This window comes from Carcharodon carcharias, chromosome 1, assembly GCF_017639515.1.
Source record: "Carcharodon carcharias isolate sCarCar2 chromosome 1, sCarCar2.pri, whole genome shotgun sequence".
NCBI lineage: Eukaryota > Metazoa > Chordata > Chondrichthyes > Lamniformes > Lamnidae > Carcharodon > Carcharodon carcharias.
The window spans coordinates 82,938,412-82,955,006 of NC_054467.1; the positions used below are offsets into that span (position 1 = coordinate 82,938,412).

The 16,595-nt window shown below is 46.0% G+C and overlaps 1 protein-coding gene across 1 annotated transcript in view; it reads right to left on the reverse strand.

Moving 5' to 3' along the window:
• htra3b (HtrA serine peptidase 3b) overlaps window positions 1-16,595 on the reverse strand; it is a 61,220-nt gene that overhangs the window by 20,307 nt on the left and 24,318 nt on the right. Inside the window, exons 8-9 of the mRNA XM_041198615.1 lie at window positions 13,552-13,609; window positions 1,362-1,457 (exon numbers count right to left, since the gene is read on the reverse strand). Of these exons, the coding sequence (XP_041054549.1) occupies window positions 1,362-1,457; window positions 13,552-13,609 (154 nt within the window). The remainder of the gene's footprint in view (window positions 1-1,361; window positions 1,458-13,551; window positions 13,610-16,595) is intronic.

Consider the following 16,595-nt stretch of genomic DNA (forward strand, 5'->3'; position numbering starts at 1 on the left):
CAGGTCCAGTATAGCCTGCTCTCTGGTTGGCTCCAAAACGTGCTGTTCTAAGAAACAAACCCTAAAATGTTCTATGAACTCTTCATCCATGCTACCTTTGCCCATCTGATTTTTTCACGAAGGGTCTCGTCAGAGTAAATAGAGAGAAACTGTTCCCATTGGTGGAAGGATCAAGAACCAGATTGATTTAAGGTGATTGGCAAAGGAGCAATGGTAACATGAGGTAAAGCTTTTTTTACACAGTGAGTCGTTTGGATCTGGAATGCACTGCCTGAGTGCTTGGTGGAGGCAGGTTCAATTGTGGATTTCAAAAGCAAAAGTTGCAGGAATACGGGGAAAAGGTAGGGGAGTGGCACTAGATGAATTGCTCTTCAAAAAGAGCTAGAACAGACAGCCTCCTTCACTGCTCCTTCTATTCTACGATTTGGCACAAAAATGTACAAGTTTACCAACAACACAAGCTTGGACCTTGGCTGCATTAAAATAATATAACTAACCAGCCAATCAGACAATGTTATAAAAGCAAAATACTGAGGATGCTGGAGATCTGAAATAAAAACAGAAAGGGCTGGAAAAACTCAACCAGTCTGATAGCATCTGTGGAGAGAGAAACAGAGTTAACGTTTCTGTTTTTAATCAGACAATGATGTCAATTCCTTAAATAGACATGTTAAATCTCCAGCATCTGCAGTATTTTGCTTTTACTTTAACTGCAAACAGTGTGTGAAACCACTCATGCAGTTGACAAATCCAGGTGCTTATGAAGGGCAAGCAGACTCTGTAGGTCACTATAGACATGTAAGTCAATGCCACGATAGCTCTATTAGTTGGAATAACAACCCCCCTCCAAACAGAGGGTCCAACAGCCACGGAAATCTGCAGGCAGAAGATAAACCTGAGCCAAAAATATTTACATAAATCGGTCACACTTGTGACAGAACGTGAGGAAGATGATGCCTGATTTGGAGAAAAATGGCAGGCTAAGCAATGGGGATCATTCTCAATTGTATTGTACAATGTCACCTCCAATGACACATTTTGAGCTCTGCTATTATCTAGATGGACATTATATTGTAGTATGAGGAAGAACATTTCTGATGGAGATGCTAAATTGAGATTTGATCTTTACATTTAACAGACAGAAAACCATGCAGATCATTTAGACTATTTTGCCAGCAATTTCCGTAGATGGTCCTGAAGATTGTCCATAATAATGGCCGAAATCCCAGAGTAAGAACATAAATGGCTGCATCCCGTGTTTTGTCCGATGCTATTAAATCTGCAACCTCTCTTCCACTGATTTATTTTGCTGTTCTTTGCTGGAGATCTTTTTGTGTGGTACTCAAAGCGATAGAGCTTACCTGTGTGCTGGTGAATCTGGAATTACTTCATGTACATAAATGCCAGCATTAACATCAGGAAAATCAGGGTTTCTTTGTTTCAGTTCTTTTATTAGGCTGGAGAAAAACACAAACATTTTACAAGAAGTTAGAGAACTAGTAAACCATTTTTTCTGTCCAATGTCAAAATAATTTAAGAGAACATGTCAAGAGAATAAATACACAAAATTGCTGCGAATAAAATCCCTTCAGCGTAATTTAATAAAACACTGAGTGTAAGCAGTCTTAGATTCATGTTTACAAATAATGTGCAGCATATTACCACCATCTGATGGTTGCATCCAGAAACAAAAGCATTACAGGATAGAATTCCTGGTGATGTCTCATACTGATCCTGCAAACTACAACTTTAACTCATTCTCCTGAGCAAGCAAGAAAGGAATAGTAAACATAATCAACATGGCTAGAGCTAAGGAACAAATAGTGCTAAGGGGGCAATTACATTCCTCAGTGTAGTTTGTAGGCCATCAACTAGTAGGAAGGGTGTGGAGGAACAAATCTGCAGGGAAATTACAGAGGTGCAAATGTTATAGAGTAGTTATAATGGGCGACTTTAACTACCCAAATATAGACTACGATGGTAGTGTAAAGGGCAGAGAGGGGCTAGATTTCCTCAAGTATGTTCAGTAGAATTTTCTACAGCAGTATATGTCCAGTCCAACAAGAAAGGAAACACTGCCAGACCTGGTTCTTGGGACTGAGGTGGGCCAAGTAGATCAAGTGTCAGTGGGGGAGCATTTAGGAGACAGTGATCATTGTATCATAAGGTTTAGGATGACAGTAGAAAAGGACAATGGGCAATCCAGAGTGACAATAATTAATGGGGGGAGAGCCAACTTCAATGGGGCAAGAACAGAGCTGGGTTGAAAGACTGGAACGAAAGATTGGCAGGAAAAACTGTAGCTGAGCAATGGGGTACCTTCAAAAAAGAAATGGTTCGGTCACAGTCAAGGTATATTCCCGCAAAAAAGAAAGTAAGGGAAAATAAATCCAGAGCACCCTGGATGAAAAAGGAGATAGAAATTAAGATAAAGAAGAACAAGTGTGCTTATAACAAGTGTCAGGCAGAAAATACAGTTGAGAACCAAGCTGAATACAGAAGGTCCAGAGGAGAGATGAAAAAGCATATTAGAGAAGTGAAGAGGGATTATGAGAAAAGGCTGGCAGCCAACATAAAAGGGAATTCCAAAGTCTTCTATAGGTACATAAATAGTACAAAGGTGGTAAAAGGAGGAGTAAGGCCGATCAGGTACCTAAAAGGTAATTTATACCTGGAAATCCAATCCACCTCTACCTCGCGGAGGCTGAGCATCAACTCGCACACTTCCTCCTGCCTCTCCCTGGACCATGACTCCACCACTGAACATCAAGCCATTGTTTCCAGGACTGTCTCTGACCTCATCTCCTCTGGTGATCTTCCTCCCACAGCTTCCAACCTGATATTCGCCCAACCTCGGACGGCCCACTTCTACCTCCTACCCAAAATCCACAAACAGAACTCTCCCGGTAGACCGATTGTGTCAGTTTGCTCCTGCCCCACGGAACTCATTTCTGTTATCTTGACTCTCTTCTCTCTCCCCTTGTCCAGTCCCTTCCCACCTACATCCGTGATTCCTCTGACACCTTACGTCACATCAACAATTTCCAGTTCCCTGGCCCCAACTGCTTCCTCTTCACCATGGACATCCAATCCCTCTACACCTTCATCCCCCACCAGCCCTTAGCTTCTTCCTCGAACAGAGGCCCGAACAATCCCCATCCACCACTACTCTCCTCCATCTGGCTGAACTTGTTCTCACACTGAACAATTTCTCCTTCAACTCCTCTCACTTCCTCCAAATAAAAGGTGTGGCTATGGGTACCCGCATGGGCCCCAGCTATGCCTGTCTCTTTATGGGGTATGTGGAACATTCCTTGTTCCAGTCCTACACCGGCCCCCTTCCACAACTCTTTCTCTGGTACATCGATGATTACTTCGGTGCTGCTTCATGCTCTCGTCGGGACTTGAAAAAATGTATTAATTTTGCTTCCAATCTCCACCCCTCCATCATTTTCATGTGGTCCATCTCTGACACTTCCCTTCCCTTCCTTGACCTCTCTGTCTCAATCTCTGGTGATAGACTGTCCACCAATATCCATTACAAGCCTACCCACTCCCACAGCTACCTCAACTACAGCTCCTCACACCCCACTTCCTGGAAGGACTCCATCCCATTCTCTCAATTCCTTCCCCTCCATCGCATCTGTTCTGATGATGCTACCTTCAAAAACAGTTCCTCTGACATGTCCTCCTTCTTCCTTAACCGAGGTTTTCCACCCACGGTCGTTGACAGGGCCCTCAACCGTGTCCGGCCCATCTCCCGCGCATCCGCCCTCACGCCTTCTCCTCCCTCCCAGAAACATGATAGGGTCCCCCTTGTCCTCACTTATCACCCCACCAGCCTCCGCATTCAAAGGATCATCCTCTGCCATTTCCGCCAACTCCAGCATGATGCCACCACCAAACACATCTTCCCTTCACCCCCCCCGGCGGCATTCCGTAGGGATCATTCCCTCCGGGACACCCTGGTCCACTCCTCCATCACCCCCTACTCCTCAACCCCCACCTATGGCACCTCCCCATGCCCACGCAAAAGATGTAACACCTGCCCCTTCACTTCCTCTCTCCTCACCGTCCAAGGGCCCAAACAGTCCTTTCAAGTGAAACAGCATTTCATTTGCATTTCCCCCAACTTAGTCTACTGCATTCGTTGCTCCCAATGCGGTCTCCTCTACATTGGAGAGACCAAACGTAAACTGGGCGACCGATTTGCAGATCACCTGCAGTCTGTCCGCAAGAATGACTCAAACTTCCCTGTCGCTTACCATTTTAACACTCCACCCTGCTCTCTTGCCCACATGTCTGTCCTTGGCTTGCTGCATTGTTCCAGTGAAGCCCCACGCAAACTGGAGGAACAACACCTCTTCTTCCGACTAGGCACTTTACAGTCTTCCGGACTGAATATTGAATTCAACAACTTTAGGTCTTGAGCTCCCTCCTCCATCCCCACCCCCTTTGTTTCTTCCCCCTTCCTTTTGTTTTTTCCAATAATTTATATAGATTGTTCTTTTCCCACCTATTTCCATTATTTTTAAATCTTTTTTGCCCCCCCACCCCAACTAGAGCTATACCTTGAGTGCCCTACCATCCATTCTTAATTAGCACATTCATTTAGATAATATCACCAACTTCAACACCTCTGTGTTCTTTTGTCTGTGACATCTTTTGATTATCTGCTCCTATCACTGGTTGCTTGTCCCTACAACCACACCCCCCCTCCACTTCTCCCCCCCCCTCCCAACCCCCCACTCCCCCCTCCCCATCTTAAACCAGCTTATATTTCAACCCTCTCCTTGGATTTACCTAGTTCTGTTGAAGGGTCATGAGGACTTGAAACGTCAACTCTTTTCTTCTCCGCCAATGCTGCCAGACCTGCTGAGATTTTCCAATTCTGTTTTTGTTTTGGATTTCCAGCATCGGCAGTTTTTTGTTTTTAAGTTATACATGGAGGCAGGGGGGCATGACTGAGGTGTTAAATGAATACTTTGCATCTGTCTTTACCAAGGAAGTAGATGCTACCCAAGCCATGGTGACAAGGAGGAAACTCTGTCACTTATCAATCAAAATTGATGAGGAGGAGGAATTGATAAACTGTTGGTACTTAAAATTGACAAGGCACCAGGACCAAATGAGTTGCATCCAAGGGTATTGAAGGAAGTGAGAGTGGAAATTGCAAGGGCACTGGCCATAGTCTTTCCAACTTGCCTAGGCACAGGGGAAGTGCCAAAGAATTAGAAATTATAAACAGTACACCCTTGTTCAAAAAAGGTTCTCAAGATAAGCCCAGCAATTACAGACCAGTCAGTTTAACTTTGGAGGTGGGGAAGCTTCTAGAAGCAATTATTCATGACAGAATTAATCGTCATATGGAAAAACGTAGGTTGATTAGGAAGAGCCAGCATTGATTTCTTAAGGGAAAAATCCTGTTTAACTCATTTCTCGGAGTTTTTTGAAGAGGTAACAGAGAGGCTTCATGAGGGTAATGCTGTTAATGTGGTGTACATGGACTTGCAAAAGGCATTTGATACAGTGCCGCACAGCAGACTTGTGAGAAAAGTTATAGCTCATGGAATAAAAGGGACACTAGCAACATGGATACAAAGTTGGCTGAGTGACAGGAAACAGAGAGTAACAGTTAATGGATAATTTTTGGGCTGGAGGAAGGTTTGTAGTGGAATCCCCCAGGGGTCAATATTGGGACCCTTGCTGTTCCTGATATATATTAATGATCTAGACCTTGGTGTATAGGGTACAATTTCAAAGTTTATGGATGGTACAAAACTTGGAAGATAGGCGGCAGATGAAGTTCAATGCAGAGAAGTGTGAAGTATTTCATTTTGGTAGGAAGAACATGGACAGAAAATATAGAATAAGGGTGAAATTTCAAAGGGGGTGCAAGAGAGAAAGACCTGGGTGTATATGTGCATAGATCATTCAAGGTGGCAGGACAGGTGGAGAGATCAGTTAATAAAGCATACAGTATCCTGGGTTTTATTAATAAGGACATAGAGTACAACAACAAGGAGGTTATGCTGAACTTCCAGTTAGACCTCAGCTGGAGTATTGTATACAGTCCTGGGCATCACACGATAGGAAGGATGTGAATGATTGGAGAGAATGCAGAAGAGGTTGACAAGAATGGTTCCAGGGATAAGAAACTTCAGTTACAAAGATAGCTTGGAGCGGTTGGAACCATTCTCCTTGGAGAGGAGAAGGCTAGGAGGAGATTTGATAGAAGTGTTCAAAATCATGAGAGGGCTGGACAGAGTAGATAGGGAGAAACTGTTCCCACCTGTAAAAGGTTTGAAAACGAGAGAGCACAGGTTTAAAGTGATTTGCAGAAGAAGCAAATGTGATGTGAGAACAAACCTTTTCACACAGCAAGTGCTTTGGGTCTGGAATGCACTGCCTGGAAGTGTGGTGGAGGCAGTTTTAATCGAGGCATTCAAGAGGGCATTAGATGATAATTTAAATAGAAACAATGTGCAGGGTTATGGGGAAAAGGAGATTGGCACCATGTCATAATGCTCATTCAGAGAGCTGGTGCAGACACAATGGGCCAAATGGCTTCCTTCTGCACAGTAACAATTCTGTAATTCTGTAACTTAAGTAGGGAAACTGATGTTGCTTTCCCATCGGTCAATATAACAGGAAGAAGAGGCCAAAAATGGTAAATCTTTTTACTTTTTTTGACTTCTATTTTTGGGCCCGGAGAAGTCAGAATGCTCCTCTGAGTCCCAAAATGAAAGATAAGGCCACCCTTCAGCTAAGCTTCAACCCCACTCCCCCAATTGCTAGACCTTTCCAAAACCTTTTGAAGTACAAGAAGTTAGTATGCAGGTACAGCAAGCAACTAGGAAGGTAAGTGGAATGTTGTTGTCTACTACAAGGAGAATGGAATATCAAAGTAGGGAAGTTTTGCTACAGATGTACAGGGCATTGGTGAGACTACATCTGGAGTACTGTATTCAGTTTTGGTCTCCTTACTTAAGGATAAAATTGCACTGAAATCAATTTAGAGAAGGTTCACTCAACTGATTCCTGGGATGAAGGAAAGGCTGGACAGGTTGGGCCTGTATATATTGGAGGTTAGAAGAATGAGAGATGATCTTGTTGACAGATATAAGATCCTGAGTGGACTTAACAGGGTAGGTGCTGAGGGATGTTTGTCCTTATGGGAGAGATTAAAAATAGGGGGCACTGTTTAAAAATAAGGAGTCTCCCATCTAAGACTGAGATGAGGAGAATTTTTTTCTTTGAAAAGATCATTAATCTGTGGAATTCTCTTCCCCAGACAGCAGTGGATGCTGGGTTATTAATTCAACCTTAAAAATATTCAGATGATTTTGATTGACAAGTGAGTTAAAGGCTTTAGGAGGCAGACAGGAAAGTAGAGTTGAGGCCACAATCAGATCAGCCACGATCTTATCAAATATCGGAGTAGGCTTGAGTGGCCAAAGGGTTTACCTCTGCTCCTAATTCGTATGCTCTAATGTATGTACATATGTAACTCCTTTCCTGTAGCCTCCTGCTTGTCAACATTCTGCTCCCAACCACCTGCCAGCCACTCCTTCCTGCTATATTCAGGTGGGAAACAGACCACAGGCATGCAAATCTGCCAGGTCTAATGTTACCAATATTGCACCACCTGTATTGTTCCCTGTTTGCCTGATTCCTCGCCCAATTATAAATCAAGATTCAAGTGTAATCTTCAAGCGAAGTGGCAGATAATTGGACTAGGGACCACAGATGTAATTCAGTTCTATCTATGAAGTCATATATTTGTTCCTATTCCAATATAAAAATGTCACTTTATATCATGGTCTACATTTCAATAGCAAAAATTACTTCAATTTGGGAGCAAAGAAGTAGAATTGGTTGGAACAAAGGAGTTTCTCAGTAGTACTGGCTCAGGAGCTGGGAAATGGAAAACTGAGGTGCTACAGCTCCCACTGCAGGCAGGAGGTGTATAATTACAGAGTGACAAGTTTACATAACAATTTCCATCATTAGCATGGACAAAACAATTTATAATGGGAAAAGTCGAAACAAAAGTGTACAAAACTGTGATAACAGAAAATAGGTATTGTAGAAATATAGGGCAGAATTTTATGCCGGTGGGATTTTACCGTTCCGCCGAAGCCAATGGACATTTGAATGACTCACCACATTTTATGGCCAGTAAATGATGTATGCAGAAGTAAGATTTTTAATATATTACTGATAACTTTCAAATTAGCACCATTTGTCCGAATCCAATCCAATCCAGAAGTGGCTCCACAGCTGTGTACTAAATGTCAAACCGACTGAAATAGGTTCATTTCCATTGAGTATAACACAGCAGCATTGTAGGGGTAGAAGTGTCTGGGAATTCAATTAAGAGGTAATGTTCCTTGAAAAGGAGTCCAATTTATAATTAAAGGTGAATATTAATAGTTTTCTCAACAGCACAATTCTCTGACAACTGCTCAATTAGTTACTAAGAAATCCAACTTTTATTAGATTTTTTATTATAAGGAGAAATAATCAACATTATGCTTGTGATTAGATATGGGGCTGAATTTTCTGGCTGGCAGGGGGGTGGAGCGGGAGTGGGAGCGGGCATGGGTGGGAGCGGGCATGGGTGGGCGCAGACCCGACTGTCGCTCGTGATCAGGTCTGTGCCATTTTACACGGGTGTGCCAGTTAAGGTCGGCCCAGTATAATTCACAAATGCCATGCATAGTGGGAGTGGGGGGGCAGCGGGGGGCACCCTCAGCCCACCAGGTCCAATGGCGATCCGGCAGCCTGTATAAAGGAAGACCTGGCAGCCTTGAAAAGGCTGCTCACAATAGCTGGACTAAGGGCTCTGCAGAGGGGCAATGGAGGTGACGCAAGTCCAAAGGGTAGGGCATTGGGGCAGGCCAGGCCAGAGGGTAGGGCGGGGTGCCCCTCGTTTTTCCAATGACTGCCTTGCTGCCCTCCTCAAGGAGGTGGCAGCATGGCGGGAGATGCTGATTCCCCAGGATGGGAAGAGGAGGCCCCCCATACGACGAAACGTGCCTGGGAGGAAGTGACGGAGGTGGTGAGCTCCTGTGATGTGGTGCAGCGCACCTGGATCCAGTGTTGCAAGCGCTTCAACAACTTGTTGCGCTCTGGAAGGGCGAGGAGAATGTTGGCATTGGTCACTTAACCCAGCAGGTTGGCTTTTCCCCCTGCTGCCCACCACCACCAACCCCCACCCCCACCAAGTCTGAGTGTAGCGACTGTACTGAATCATTGACGGCATGTGTCCTTTGCTGGGCGGGTCAGCAGATATTGCCCATGCCGAAGTCAGCCTGAGAGGGTTCTGCGCCCACAGCATGTGAGACCCACATGACTGTTTTGGGGGCAACCTGGAGGAGCTGCACCTAGGCACTGTGCTTGAACTGCAGGACATGTCCCAGTCAGGGTGATGACATGCTGGGAGGGGAGCTTAAAAGTAGCGTGGCAATGAACCATCTGCTGTGCTCTGCACTCCATGTGCTTGCGTCTCCTTGCTATTGAAGGATATACCATGTGATGTAGGCAGCATTTTGCCGGGGGGGGGGGGGTGGGGGGAGGTGGCGGGGTTGTGGTGGTGGTGGTGGTGGTGGTGGTGGTGTGTGTGTGTGTGTGTGTGTGTGTGTGTGTGTGTGTGTGTGTGTGTGTGTGTGTGTGTGTGTGTGTGTGTGTGTGTGTGTGTGTGTGTGTGGAGAACAGGCCTAGCATCTCTGTGTAAATGTTCGACAACAACGGGGTGAGGAGGCACTGGAGCCCTGATATGCCCCACTCTGGTTGGGGTGGGCCGTGCGTGAAGAGAGTCCATGTTTGCACAATTTGCACTAATCAATGCTCTTCTCTCCTTTCAGGAGAAGAATATTCATAATTCTGCAGAGCCAGGTCAACTGGTGTCGGTGAGGCTGGGGTGCCACAGCAGTGAGGTCAACATTGTTTTCCCAACAGCCATAGCACTGCTGAATGTTAAGTGATTTAATTTAGCAATATGGCTTGCCCATTGCTTATGGAAGGATGAGCGCATAATGATCTGGGGGACAGGGATGCACTTTGTCATTTTCTCCATGTTAACTGATCCAATGTCCTTGTTCTCCCTTTCAGCATCAGCGGAGCAGGAGCAGCAGATGCCGCCTCTCACAACTGAGGGCCCTGAAGTCTCACCAGCATCACACCATCTCTGCCAGGCAGGCATCAGCGCAGATACTAGCACCTTGGAGGGAATTAGGACATCGGCTAGTATCCCGGGGCACAGTGGTGAGGGCACTTCACAGTTGCTGGAGGAAGTGGCAGAGACAGAGAGTGCCCATGGCACCAGCAGTTGGAGGACTGCAGGAGACCGGGCATGTGCTCAGTCGGTGCCTGATGATGTGCCTCTGGAGTCGTCTGCAATGCAGCAGGAGCAGGAAATGCAGCCAGGTGTGTAGGAGCATCTGGGGGAGGTACATGAGGCTATGCTTGGCTTGGTCTCCGTGGTGGAGGAGTCTACGCAGACAATCGCCGAAGCAATGAGCAACATGTCCGAACGCCATGTGTCCTCCATGGAGACAGTGGCAACTCTTGTGGAGAGGCTCCTCCAGGAGACCCATCAGGGCTTCCTGGGGATGTGCTTTGACCAGCAAGCCCTCACATTAACATTGACCTCAGCTGGTCAGTGCCAGTGTGGAGATGGTCTGGACACCAATTTTCCCAGCTCAGTGCCCATCTATCCACAGTGAGCAGGGAGGTCTGAAGCGACCTCACATCAGCGCAGCAGCTGCCTACCGTCTCTGCGGGCACCTCTCAGGGCGCTCCACATGAGGGTGGCAGCTTCTCCACCCCTCTCCCAGTGACCGTAGCATCTGGAGAGGCTGCAACGACTGGGGAGATGCCAGCTGTGGAACTGGCAGCTCCCTCCCAGGCGGGGTCAGCGCAGGCTCCATGGGCCAGAGGACAAGCGCCAAGGTCATCGAGGGCAACAGGATAGCAGAATCAGCAGGCTCTCAGATGCCACTCCCAACGATAGGGCAGCGCCAAAATGTAGCACCCGGAAATGTAAACATAGGGCACCTTAGGCACACCACGGGTTTATCACTGGTGCTTCTGTGTTGGCCCAAGATGAGGTCTTTATGATTTGCTTTGACTTGGAACACCATTGTCATATTTTTAGCTTAAGTTTCTTTACTTGTGTTATTAAATTCAGACATGTGACCATGGCTGAGGGTGCCTCTTTTCTTCTGCATGTGTATGGTTCCCAAAACTGTAATGAGTGCTTTGTGGGACATTCAGCTTTACTAACAAGGCCTTTAGTTACTGTTGCTGACCTGGCAGATTTTGCATTTGGGTATTGAGTATGGAGCTTACAGTCCAGGCTTATCCTGGAGGTCCATCTGTGGTGTGCTAGCTGAAGGTTCATACGATTAAAGCCTCACAGGTGTCCCTGCTGCCCTGCAGTATGCCTGGGTCAGCATCTACCCTCTCAGCATTTCCCTGTGTATGCTTATCCTTGGACTCATTGCTGGACTCATTGTGTGCAGCCGCAGCCACTGCGTCGACATCTTCATCACCCACTGCGTCCCACCTTTCCAGCGCAAGATTATGGGGAGTGCAGCATGCAACAACTATCACTGACACATGATCTGAGGGGTGCTGGAGTGCAGCCCTGAGCGGTCCAGGCATCGGAAGCGCATCTTGAGAAGACTGATGGTTCTCTCCGCCACAACCTTTGTGGAGGCGTGGCTCCCATTGTACTGCTGCTCAGCTTCTGATTTTGGATGGCGGAGAGCTGTCATAAGCCACCTTCTGAGGGGTTAGCCCTTGTCACCCAGCAGCCACCCATCAAGCCAAGCTGGAGCACTGAAGAGCCCTGGCACTTGGGTCTGAGGATGTAGCCATCATGGGAGCTGCCTGGGTACCTTGCACAGACTTGTAGAAACAGCATCCCATGATCACACACTATCTGCACATTCATGGAGTGGTAGCCCTTCCTGTTGACAAAGGCACTGGGCTCCCCTGCTGGCACCTTGTTGGCCACATGTGTACAGTCTATAGCACCCTGGACACGGGGGAAGCCAGCAATGGCTGCGAAGCCTCTGGGTCGCTGTGTCTGGCTTGCCTTGTCCCAACGGAAGTGGATGAAGATCAATGCACGGCTGAACAGAGCGTCTGTGACCTGCTTGACACAAGTGTGGACAGCTGATTGGGAGACACCGCAAAGATCACCCACTGGCCCCTAGAAGGAGCCAGAGAGATTGAGTGCAGCTGTGACCTTCAAAGCCACTGGCATGGAGCGTCCGCCCACACAGTTAGTGGAGATCTCAGGCCCACTCATCTGACAGATATAATTGATTGTCTCCCTTGACAGCCGGAGCCTCCTTCGGCATTGTACCTGTGACATATTGAGGAAGCCTGTATACCCTGGCAGCAGGAAAGTGGCGTCTTCTGCGGTCCCTTCTGCCTTGGTCTACCCCTATGCCCTGTCCCCCTTGTGCCTGCGCCTGTGCTCCCAAAGGTGGCTCCCCTGGAGGCTGAATGTGCACTCCTGGCCTCCTCCCCTTTCTAGCCCTCCCTTCCTCCTCAGAGGAGCTGCCTCCAGTGGACGGATCAGCTCCCATTCCCAGGCTAAGGGGAGGCTTCCTGAAACCTGCAGGCCTGGAAAAGATTCCTCACTGCAGAGTGCTGACCTGAAGGTTAAGAGTACAGAGAAAGCAGCTGGTATGCGTTTTGAAGTATTCCTGCTCACACAGGCAAGTTTCAATAACTTCGAAAAATCAGTCCTTGAGAGAGCACATTCGCAACCCCACTGAGCCCTCTTATCCCACCCATGGATGACGTTTATACAAATGTGTCCTACCCGCCTGCCTGTTGTGCCCATGTGCCAACCCGAAGACTGCACAGGTGCCGAAAAATCGCAGTCCATTGGAGCCTCAAGGGCCTTAAGTGACCCGTTAATTAATGGCGGGCGCGCATCGGAGAGCATTGTGCGCCCACCCAACAAAATATCACAGTGACGTTGGGATGCTCGCCCGACGTCACCGCGCCTCATTTTACGCGAATGCATGCCCCCACAGGCCAACGGGAAAACTCTGCCCAAGGACAACATGCAATCTGGATTGAAATAGCACAAATTGCGAAGCAAAACTCACTAGGTGCAATTTTCAATTCACGATCATCCCCACCCACAGCCCCCCACCTCCCAACCCTATTTTCACTTAAAAAGTTGGGCAGTAATGAGACCAAAATTGGGTGGGAAACAACCTGCCAAAATAGCACAGGTTGTCCACCCTTTCCGAGCTCGCACCAGAACCATGTGGGAGGCTACTGGGTAAATGCAAATCAGGGTCAGATTATATAGACGGTCCTGGAAGACACTCTCATCTCTACTGCACTGCTTCTGCTAGCTCCTGATTCCACACAAGTTGAGGAGTGAATGTTTCTAGCAATATTTAAAGAAATTATCAATTGCTCTCAGTGGCAACCATTTTCATGTTTTTGGAATCATTTTGAGTGAAAAGAACAGTTTTGAAAAGATAAGGAGCAGAGGAAAACTTATAAACTTACGTAGGAGTTATGGTCAGCATCCTCACACCAATGAAACGCTTTTTCACGCCTGTGACATCTTTATTAAACAGAAAGAAAAAACCATTACAGTAAATTCTCTGTTGCCTAATAGTATGTTAATTATAAATTTATATTTTAAATATTTATATTTAATAATAAATTTCCTTGTGTTTATCAACATCTATACGATGACCATAATCTGCATTAAGTCAATATATCAGTTTTGTTCCGAGGGTCCAAGCTTGGCATTTGGACTAGCTTCCCGAAGGATCTGTAATTTTCTTTTTCTGCCTCCTTGATTCTTTAATCTACTGAGCCAATAGCACCGGCATCGATCAGGGTGGCATTCCAATACGACTCGTTCTGAGCACTGAACATAATCATGCCATCACTATGGATCAACTGAAACCCAATAATCAGCTTCAGGATGACACACAAGTAAGACAAATTTTTTAAATCCATTTCTCATGTCATGTATTATTAAAACCCGCATAACGAAAGTGCCAGGCAGTGACCATTTACAAGAAGTAATTTAAACCATCTCTTCTTGGCATTCAAAGGCATCAACATCACTAAAATCCTGCCATCAACATGCAGGGAAGGGTTAATAGTGACCAGGAATTTAACTGGGCTTTTTTTTTCTATTTATTTGTTCACAGGAGGTGAGCATTGCTGGCTAGGCTTGTATTAATTGCCCTTGAGAAGGTGATGGTGAACCACCTTTTTGAACTGCTGCAAACCCTGTGTTGTAGGTACACCAACAGTGCTATTAGGAAGGGAGTTTCAGGATTTTGATCGAGCGACAGTGAAGGAATGGCAATATAGTCCCAATTCAGGATGGTGTACAGCTTGCAGGGAACTTGCAGGTGGTGGTGTTCCCTTGCATCTGCTGCCCTTATCCTTCTAGGTGGTAGAGGTTACAGGTTTGGAAGGTGCTCTCGAAAGAGCCTTGGTGAGTTGCTGCAATGCGTCTTGTACATGATACACAATGCTGCCACGGTTCGTCGGTAGTGGAAGGAGTAAATGTTTAATATGGTGGATGGGGTGCCAATCAAGCGGGTTGCTTGGTCCTGGATGGTATTGAACTTCCTGAGTGTTGTTGGAGCTGTACTCATCCAGGTAAATGGAGAGTATTCCATCACACTCCTGAATGGTGCCTTGTAGATGATCGACAAATTTTTGGGAGTCAGGTGCCGAGTTACCCGCCCGAGAATTCCCACCCTCTGACCTTCTATTGTAGCCACAGTATTTATATGTCTGTCGTGGGGAAGTTATTAGAATCGATCATTAAGGAGATTATAGCTGGGCACTTAGAAGAGCTCAAGGCAATTGGGAAGAGTCAGCACGGCTTTGTGAAAGGAAAATCAAGTTTAATCAATTTATTGGGAGTTTTTTGAAGGACTAGTATGTGCAGTGGATAAAGAGGAGCCTGTAGGCATACTGTACTTGGATTTCCAGAAGGCATTTGATAAGGTGCCACATCAAAGGTTATTATGGAAAATAAAAGCGCATGGTGTAGTAACACTGAATAGAAGATTGGCTGGCTGGCAGAAAGCAGAGAGTATGCATAATTGGGTCTTTTTCTGATTGGCATGATGTGACGAGTGGCATCCCACGTCCACCTTGTCAAGACTGTTCAGGATCAGAGAATTGCAAACATCACGCGCTTGTACAAAAAAGGTTGTAAGGATAAGCCCAGCAATTACAGACTAGTCATTAGTGAGACTGCATCTCGAATACTGTGTGCAGTTTTGGTCTCCTTACTTAAGGAAGGATGTGAATGTGTTGCAGGTTTACTAGATTAATACCTGGAATGAGCAGGGTATCTTATGTGGAAAAGTTGGACAGACTGGGCAAGTTTAGAAGAGTGAGGGGTGATTTGATTGAAGTATATAAGATCATGGAATCACAGAATAGTTATGGTGCAGAAGGAGGCCATTCAGCCCATCATGTCTGCACCGGCTCTCCAAATGAGCTTCATGACTTAGTGTCAGTCTCCTACTTTTCCATCATACCCTTGCACATTAAACAATCATCTAATGCCCTCTTGAATGCTACCACACTTACAGGCAGTGCATTCCAGGCTGAAACCACTGGTTGTGTGAAAAAGATTTTTCTCACATCACATTTGCTTCTTCTACAAATCACTTTAAATCTGTGCTCTCTTGTTCTTGGTCCTTTGACGTGTAGGAACAGTTTCTCCCTAACTACTCTATCCTGTCCCCTCATGATTTTGAACACATCTATCAAATCTCCTCTTAGCCTTCTGTCCAAGGAGGACAGTCCCAACCTCTCCAATCTATCTTCATAACTGAAGTTTCTCATCCCTGGAAGCATTCTTGTAAACCCCTTCTGCATTCTCTCCAATGCGATCACATCCTTCCTATAGTGTGGTGCCCAGAATCGTACACATTACTTCAGCTGAAGTCTCCCTAGTGTCTTACATAAGCTTAGCATAACCTCCCTGCTTTTGTACTCTACGCCCCTATTAATAAAACCCAGGATACTGTATGCTTTATTAACTGCTCTCTCCACCTGATCTGCCACCTTCAATGATCTATGCACATATACACCCAGGTCTCTCTGCTCCTGCACACCCTTAAGAGCTATACCCCTTATTTTATATTGTCTCTCCATGTTCTTCCTACCAAAATGAATCACCTCACACTTCTCCGCATTGAACTTCATCTGCCACCTATCTGCCCACTCCACCAATATGTCAATGTGCTTTTAAAGTTCTATACTGTCCTCACAGTTTGCAATGCTTCCAAGTTTGTATCATCCGCTAATCCTACTCACCAAGATCTAGATCATTAATATATATCAAGAAAAGCAAGGGTCCCAATTCAGACCCCCTGGGGAACTCCATTACAAACTTTCCTACAGCCAAAAAATATCCATTGACCATTACCTTCTGTTTCCCATTACTCAGCCAATTTTGTATCCACGTTGCTACTGTCCCTTTTGTTCCACAAGCTATAATTTTTCTCATGTCTTTTGTTGGGCACTGAATCAAATGCCTTTTGAAAGTCCATGTTTCCTAT